This window comes from Gasterosteus aculeatus, chromosome 3, assembly GCF_964276395.1.
Source record: "Gasterosteus aculeatus chromosome 3, fGasAcu3.hap1.1, whole genome shotgun sequence".
In the NCBI taxonomy this organism is placed as follows: Eukaryota; Metazoa; Chordata; class Actinopteri; order Perciformes; family Gasterosteidae; genus Gasterosteus; species Gasterosteus aculeatus.
In genome coordinates, this window is record NC_135690.1 from 355,700 (window position 1) to 363,972 (window position 8,273).

The 8,273-nt window shown below is 48.3% G+C and overlaps 1 protein-coding gene across 2 annotated transcripts; it reads left to right on the forward strand.

The window, feature by feature from the left end:
* The first annotated feature begins 1,106 nt into the window (after positions 1-1,106).
* Positions 1,107-7,986, forward strand: LOC120815618 (1-phosphatidylinositol 4,5-bisphosphate phosphodiesterase delta-1). Of its 2 annotated transcripts, none has more exons than XM_040170429.2 (15): positions 1,107-1,679; positions 2,790-2,948; positions 3,669-3,897; positions 4,023-4,152; positions 4,317-4,545; positions 4,649-4,850; positions 5,149-5,293; positions 5,377-5,529; positions 5,615-5,761; positions 5,860-6,019; positions 6,214-6,330; positions 6,430-6,608; positions 6,828-6,960; positions 7,153-7,302; positions 7,419-7,986. In XM_040170429.2, the coding sequence occupies exons 1-15, from the start codon at positions 1,646-1,648 to the stop codon at positions 7,508-7,510; spliced, it is 2,259 nt and encodes a 752-aa protein (XP_040026363.2). In that variant the 5' UTR covers positions 1,107-1,645; the 3' UTR covers positions 7,511-7,986. The 2 variants fall into 2 exon arrangements, with proteins under 2 accessions (XP_040026363.2, XP_040026362.2); XM_040170428.2 differs by lacking the exon at positions 1,107-1,679 and adding an exon at positions 2,389-2,646.
* Positions 7,987-8,273: the final 287 nt, after the last annotated feature.

Consider the following 8,273-nt stretch of genomic DNA (forward strand, 5'->3'; position numbering starts at 1 on the left):
AATGTTAAGGACAAATAAAAGGCATTTTGCTTCATTTGGTGATACATTCAAAAACAGTACAAACACAAAATTCAAGGATGGAACGTGTTTAAGCACATGTGCGATGCTGTTTCTTTTGTGTATGTTTTTGGAAACTGCTGGTTTTTAATCGATGGCCACAAAACGCAAAAAGAGTCATTTTTAAATGTCCATCCTCCATTTTCAGGTAAAATAAAAAACAAACACAAACTCTCAACTTGAGAGCGTTGTAACTCATTTTCATTTAGCAGTTAGACTTCTCCTGATCAAACGTAGTCTGGTTTGACCACTCATGTAATCTGACTCCCTAACCAGATCACAGGGGATCAGTTAGTACGCATGTTACCATATAAGCAGTTCATAAATGTTGTAGCTGTCAAATTGAAGAGATTTATTGAATGCCGAGCAGTTTGATCTTTGACAATTCCCTTTTCATTTGTTTTGGGGGAAAGCAGAAGTGTTATATGTAGAAACAGTGGTTGGTCAGACACCGACACCAAGCAAATATAGTTCCGTTTAAAGTGTTTAGAAGGTTTGTGTGACGCATTTCATTGTGGTCAACTGTCATGCAAAAACCTTTGCTGCATAACTACTTTTGCTGCAGTGCAATGTTAATTCTTTCAGTCAATTATATGGCTAAAAGGAATAACTCATCAGTTATCTAAGGTCAGTATGTACTTTCAGATGCCTTTGATCAAAAAGGCCAAATGGCTCCCAGAGAAGCTCCCAGAGGAAGGCGCGTGCAAAATGTGGATCTAAGATAACACGTTTTGGTCAAATAACCCGATTGTTCACCGCTCCTGTTTCCCTCCCTGTTCCCCACCTGATGCTGCATTACAGCCCTGTGAGCTGACGCTGACGCCGCGCCGAGGGTAAGCCAGGCCTGAAAGGGAAGTGCTGAGAGCCACAAGAGCCCCAACGCACCAGTGATCGCAGTGCTATTATCCTGCCACTGCTAAGCTGCACATGAAAAGCACAGCAAGAGAGAAAAACTTCATCCGACCCGTTCAGTGCAACCAATGTTCTCCAAGTTGACGTCAACTCTGCTATCCAGCCTTGATCGTGTTTACCCCTTGTTGCAATGCAGAGGGTTTCTGCGTGGAAATATAAACAACAGACATGAAGTGAATTCCCCCAGTTGTATAAATATGACGTGTCTGGAGGCGTGTGAGGGCTCCCAAGGTTAGAATCTCCTCCTTGTTTGTTCCCCTCCATGTCTACCTACCTTTGGGTAAACAAGTGTTCAGGAGAGCTGAATAATAAATCGAATGGATTGAAAAATGTAATTATTATTATTCTAAAAATCTCAGTGTGCCATGCTGTCCCACGGCGGGTGAGGTGAGCGGTGAGGTACTGCAACCTTTCCTGTTGTGACATCAGCAGTGCGGCTTTCGTTGAGGCTTGTCAAACCGGTGTTGGAGCCTCGGGCAGAGCTGACACCACGCACACTGCAAGCGGAGACCCACCTGGACGCCTCCCTCGGTTTTGTCCTTGAGCTCCACAATCCCACATCTGAAGGGTTCTTACCTCATTTGCTCGCATGGAAAGAGGGAGGCATCCCATCAAGTGAAAGGAGGGAAAAAAACAAGTTACAGCGTGAAGGAAAGCGCCCAACAAATCAGTATACATGGGAACGAATGGCACCGAAGCGAAGGTCAATGGTAAGACACATTTTTGTTTCGTTGTGGTTATTGAAGTGCATTTTGCACTAGCAACACCTAACTTTGTTACAGCGGTTTTCAACAATGAATAAGGTCTAATTCTGCACTTCATCTGAGGTTTTTCTTCTCTAACTGAGAGTCCTTACTGTTTGCTGAAATAAATGTTTCAGAGAAAGACCTCCTGCACCAAAAGGTGTGGCTCCTCTTTCACTTTGCCGCAAACAAAACGGTCCTGCAAGAGCAAAGAGCCCGTAGTTACTACGAATAACGAGGCACACGCGTCTCTCCTCTGCGCCACCGTGTTGCTTTTAACAGCGTTTGCGTTTTAAAGTGCGTAAAACGGGAAGGTGTGAGTGAAACCCAGAAGTCAGCGGCAGGTAGTGACGCGGGGCGTCCACCGGGGGGAGCCGGCGGGGCGACAGCTGGCGGCCTGTAAGCAGAATCAACTTTTATTACATCTGCCAAGTAGTTTTACACTCACACGTGTAATCTGTCATCGCACTGCAGAGTGTGATGATGTTGATGATGTAAATCAATAAACTGCTGCAGCAGCATCTGAGAATAAATATCATGGAGAAGTTGTTATGCGTCGCAAGCAGAATATTGAGAAACTTCGGGCCACGTTGCGTCTCCGACACAGTCCCTTCGGTCAACTCGTCCTCCCTCCCTTCAGGATCCTCTGCAACCACGTGACCAACATTATCATAAACGCCTCAAACCGATAACGTCACCTGAACGACGCGCACAGTCCCGCGCAGATGCACGGTGGACTTTGAGCGGGGCTGGTCCCGCTGGTCCCGCTGGTCCACGCAGGTCCACCCCCCCTCAAACGAAACGGTCGGTGGCAGAACGCACAGCCCGATAGCCATGTCCTGCCTGCGGGGTCGACCCAAAGCCAGCCCGGCTGAGGAGATGCTGCGGCGCGCCAGAGGCCAGAAGGTGGTCGAGATGAACGAGAAGCTCCTGGGTAGGCTGCTGGGCCACTGTTCCGCAGCACGTGTCGCGCACGTGTGCACGTGTGGCCCGATGGAGGAGTGTTTAAAGTCGCCGGGCGGACGGGTTGAGCAGAGCCGTGTTTAATCAGATGGACTGCTTGGGTTCTTTCCACAGGTATGGAGGGCGATCCGGACCTTCAGTTCCTCCTGCAGGGGGGAGACCTCCTCAAGGTCCGCTCCTCGTCCTGGAAGAAGACGCGCCACTTCAGGCTCATGGAGGACTGTAAAACCATGTGGCGTGAATCGAGGAAAATGTTCAAGAATAGCAAGACGTGTGAGTGCTGAAGTGTGATGTTGGTTTTCTTTACCAGTGACTTAAAGTCGTCATATAACAACATGTGTGTCTCCAGTTCTTTTTCCCTCCATGGATCATTAAAAGTGAAGGACTGACCTTTGAGCTGTAAAAAGATTAATCAACAACAAAGGCTGTTTTATCACACAGCCGGGTTGTTATCAGTGATGTTTTGTGGGTGTGTTAATCAGGATGTGATTTTTATTTATGTATTTATATGTCTGTAAAGTGGTTTCAGAGTCTGTTTACTTACCTTGGAGAAAATACACGACCTGCGAACCTTTAAGGTTCATCCTCAACTTTGCACATCAGCAAATGTCAAAACTTGTGATGTGACGTCAGCAGCTTTGTGTTTACCAAGCAGGCTGGTCTGTCACACCGGGGGGTATCAAAAGTAATAAAGAGCTGCCGTTCTTTGTTAGACCAATTAGACATATTTAAATGTCCCCGAGTGTCGGACAGCAGGACTTATTCAGAGATATTGGTCAACGTTTCGATAGACATTCATCGGGTTACTTTTCTTCAATGTGATTGTAGCCCCACGTGTACCAAACAGGTCCAACATGTCAACCTGCAATCTAAACAAAACATATTTGTTAAAAGTAATCATTGGTAGAGAAAAGATAAACGTTTGATTGACACTTCAAATTGGTTTGGTCTAAAGTGTTGAAAAAAAAAATGCAACTCTTTTCCCGTCTTCAGTTTCCCTCGACGACGTCTCGGCGGTGCGAATGGGCCGTCAGTCGGAGGGCCTGCGGAAGAACACGGAGGAACTCGTGGAGGGCCGCTGCTTCTCCATCATGTTCAAGGGCAGCCGCAAGAACCTGGACCTCATCGCCAGCTCAGAGGAGGAGGCCAAGCGGTGGGTCAGCAGCCTGCAGACAGTGATCTCCAACAGAGGCAACCTGAACCGCCTGCAGAAGACCGAGCAGTATCCTAATCATGAGGGCGAGCGCTCAGACTGAGAGTAGGCGAGACCTGGTCGTCCGACACAAATGAAGTATGCAGGCAGAAGATGCTGTTACATCTACTCTCCTTACATTACAAGCGTTATAGTTGGATCTTCAACTGCCTGAGGAAAGCCGACAAGAACGAAGATGATCAGATGAGTCAGTCGGAGCTCAAGGACTTCCTGCGTCTGATCAATGTCGAGGTGGACGACGACTACGCTGAGATGCTCTTCCAGGTGAACCCGACTAGCTCATGCAATGATTCATAAATGTCCTAATCATGAGTACATATACTCAGGAGCAATACAACAGAACGAAAAAAGCAATTGCTGTGTTCATAAAAGGATGGTAACGTTTTCAGTTTGTGGGCCGACTTTCATGTGACATTTCCACTGTGCAGAAATGTGACAAATCCAAATCAGGATACCTGGCTGGAGAGGAGATCGAACATTTCTACAAATTGTTGACCCACCGGGAAGAGATCGACGTCATCTACGGGGAGTACGCTAAGGCGACAGGCTTCATGAGTCCTCAGAACCTTGTGGACTTCCTGATAAAAGAGCAAAGAGAGGCGGCCACGCTGGCCGACGCACACGACATAATCCAGAAGCACGAGCCTGATGAAAATGGTGAGTACGGTATCGACATGAATGCTGAGAGGGGCAGGACGTACCTCGTGGTCTTCATCTCCTGTTTCCATGCGGAATCAATCATCTCCTCGGGTTCTTTCAGCCAAGGAGAAGAAGCTGTTGTCCAAAGACGGATTCCTCATGTACATGCACCATCCAGAGGCCATGGTCCTCAACCCGGACCACAGAGAGGTGTACCAGGACATGAGCCAGCCCCTCAACCACTACTTCATCTCCTCCTCGCACAACACCTACCTGATGGAGGACCAGCTCACGGGGCCCAGCAGCACGGAGGCTTACGTCAGGTAACTGCTTTTTGTTGTATGATGACGGAGGCCCGGCAGGTGGACGTGGAGACCCAGCGGGCTTGGTTGATTAAGTCGCCATTTGATAGAGAGCCATTTAGTGACTTGATTCATTGTTTAAGGGACTCACACGGTTCCAGCTTCACAAATGAGGATTTGCTATGTCTCCTAATCTTGATTATAAACCATGTCTTTTTGATTCGGGACAGTCGATCTGACTAAACGGGACATTCAATGGGATCTCTGTGGGCGCTATGAATTTGTAACTGGTTTTAACGCCGTCGGTTGCTGGTCTCAGGGCTCTGCTGAAGGGCTGCCGCTGTGTGGAGCTGGACGTCTGGGACGGATCAGACGATGAGCCAGTGATCTACCACGGCTACACACTGACCTCCAAGATCCTCTTCAAGGACGCCATCAAATCCATTAAAGAGTACGCCTTCAAGGTGGGTTTGGCACTCTTGTAATATCCGCCACGCCACTGCTTTGGGCCTGAGTGCTCTCTGTTTTATTCCCACTCGTCACTCAGACGTCGGATTACCCCGTTATCCTCTCCTTGGAGAACCACTGCAGTGTGGCGCAGCAGGAAGTCATGGCCGACCACATGAGCTCCATCCTGGGCAGTGCACTCGTCACCGCCCCCCTGGGGGGCGGAATGCCCACCGACTTTCCATCTCCCGAGGTTTGTATCCACTCGTATCGATCGCCAAACAACATTTTCTTTCGCGCTTTCTGTGCCAGTTGCTCACGATGCTTCGCCCGTTCAGGAGCTAAAGGGGAAGTTCCTGATCAAAGGCAAGAGGTTAAACAAGCTGGAGGCCAGCTTTGCTGCGGCTGATGACGCTGACGTGACGGAGGAGGACGAGGCGAATAACGGAGACAAGGACGAACTGAAGGAGGAGGAGAAAAAAAAGGTGGGGTGTCCTGCAGAGTAAGAGCAAATGCAACTCCCTTCACACATTCTTCTAGACGTTTGTACCGACAATCGATTTACCCCGTCGATCCGATGTAGGAGAAAAAGAAGCTGAAACTAGCAAAAGCACTGTCCGACATGGTGGTGTACTGTAAGAGCGTCCACTTCAACGGCTTTGAAGACGCGAGACGAAACCTGAGCTTCTACGAGATGTCGTCCTTCAAGGAGCCGAACGCCATGGCGCTGGTAGAGGATTCGGGTGAGGAAGCTGGATTCACTCAAATAATATGGTGTCAAGATGTATCCTAAGAACCAGTAAGGATGTCCCACCGATCGTACAAACTGACCATATCACCCTCCGTTCATAGCCTCTGCATGATGATAGGAACCTAGGATCTGGCTTTCCCACTTAGCAGATGACTCAGTTTCTCTGCCTTGATGTGCTCTCTGCAGCCAACTCGTACATCCGCCACAACGTGGACAAGCTGAGCCGCATCTATCCAGCAGGCTCCAGGACCGACTCCTCCAACTACAGCCCGGTGACTCTGTGGAACGCCGGGTGCCAAATAGGTACACAATGGGCATTGCAATCGCTCACATGGAAAGCGGACCTGATGGGAGACAGCGGCTTCATTTTGTCCCTGTGTCTTCTTGTAATTCCCTTTTCAGTGGCCCTGAACTTCCAGACAAGTTGCACGGACATGGATGTCCACCAAGGCCGATTCCTGGTCAACGGAAAGAGCGGCTATGTCCTGAAGCCGGCCTTCATGAGGAACGAAGCCACTGAGTTTGACCCCATCACCCTGACCCAAGGACCCTGGCTAAAGCACAAGACGCTCCATGTCATGGTGAGTGTGTTTTTTCCCCCCTGCGGTGATGTGCACTGGCCTCACCCCCACGCACTTCAGGTTGTAGAAGACGGCGGAGAGGAAGGAGAGCACAGGCGCGCTGTGGTGTGTCCTGCTACCTGCCTCTCAGATTCTGGTCCCGCCGTTCAGCGGTGTGCAGAGTCGAGGTCGGGGAGGATCTCTCGCTGTCTGACATGACGTACCCGTGTCTGTCACCAGGTTATATCCGCACAGCAGCTCCCCAAAGTGAACCAGAAGAAGACCTCCATTGTGGACCCGTTGGTTAGAGTGCAGGTGTACGGAGTGCCGGCTGATGTCGCTGAGAAAGCGACCACCTCTGTTGCAAACAATGGTACCTTTCCCTCTGTGCACGATATTCCTGCGCTCGTTGTACTGAACTTTGATTTGTCAGTGGAGTTTAAAGAACATGTTTCTAGCAGTAGTAGCCTTAGTAGACCAGAATGCAATGCAGTCTGGTCTACTAGGCTAGTATAAAACACACAGCTGCATAACGCTGACGGCACATATTCTTTTTGTGCTGAAGGTTTCAACCCAGCATGGAACGAAAACTTCCAGTTTGATGTGTACGTGCCGGAGCTAGCGCTGGTGCGCTTCACCATTGAAGACCACGACTCCACGTCCGCTAATGAGTTTGTCGGGCAGTACACACTTCCATTCGAAAGCTTAAAAATGGGTAAGTTCCCCCCCTTCCCCCAGCGTTCACCCCTAAGGACACAAAATAGTTCTTTGTTTTCACACTTCATAAATGAAGTAAATCGTTGACTGCGGCCGCTTTGTGCCCCCCCACAGGGTACCGACACGTGCCTCTGCTTGGTAAGAACGGAGACCCGCTGCCCTCATCTGGACTCTTTTTACACATCATGGTCCTCGATGTTGAGTGAGACGTCGCCAACTGTGCCGCTGCAGGAAATAAGGACCTCTGAAACACAGCCTCCGTTTCTGCTGTTAATCAATCGTGTGTTTTTTCTCTATTGTTTTAGTTTGTTAACTTATTTCCCTCATTCCAGTAGTTTAAGCTGTTACTACAAACGTTAGATAAAGACCAGGGTCTTCTCAGCAAGCTTAGGAGCTCTATCTGCAACTGGAACATAAGTAGTAATGGGAGGTGCCCCATTTTATAATATAATGAGTCACATTGGACCTTTTGTGTCTCTCATTTCCCTTAAATTAATGCTACGTAGAACTATATGTCTTTTTTAAAATACGCTTTTATGAATTCTGGAGAAACAAAAGCCAACATGGAAATGTGCTTTGTATTATTAAGTAATTTAATAGTGATTTCATTTTTTCATGTGACTTCGTCACGACTACTACTTCTTTTTGTAAATCACAAGGAAGATAAAAGTCTTTAACAGAACACCCGTCTCACTGTTTTTGTATCTCCTGGCTGATGATGGTTTCGGGTGGTCTGCCCGTCCGTCCCGTTGTCAGGAACGTCCGGAGAGCATTTCTTCAAATGTCAACTTGGACTAAAGATTAACAAAGGCCACGACTTGGTTAATGATTTACTTCTTATAATACATACGAAGTCGAACAGGATAAAATGATAAAAAAAGGATGACATTTTGGACCGACTTTATATGACGTTGTATTATGCAGTAGGGAAAGAAGCTTTATCGTTTAGCCAGAATGAAACCATTAACC

Bases quoted from the DNA above. Each gene is read 5' to 3' on its own strand.
- LOC120815618 (XM_040170428.2), top strand. From the start codon at position 2,547: ATGTCCTGCCTGCGGGGTCGACCCAAAGCCAGCCCGGCTGAGGAGATG. The intron at 6,020-6,213 runs GTGAGGAAGCTG...TGCTCTCTGCAG, and splicing joins GGCGCTGGTAGAGGATTCGG to CCAACTCGTACATCCGCCAC. The intron at 6,609-6,827 runs GTGAGTGTGTTT...GTCTGTCACCAG, and splicing joins ACAAGACGCTCCATGTCATG to GTTATATCCGCACAGCAGCT.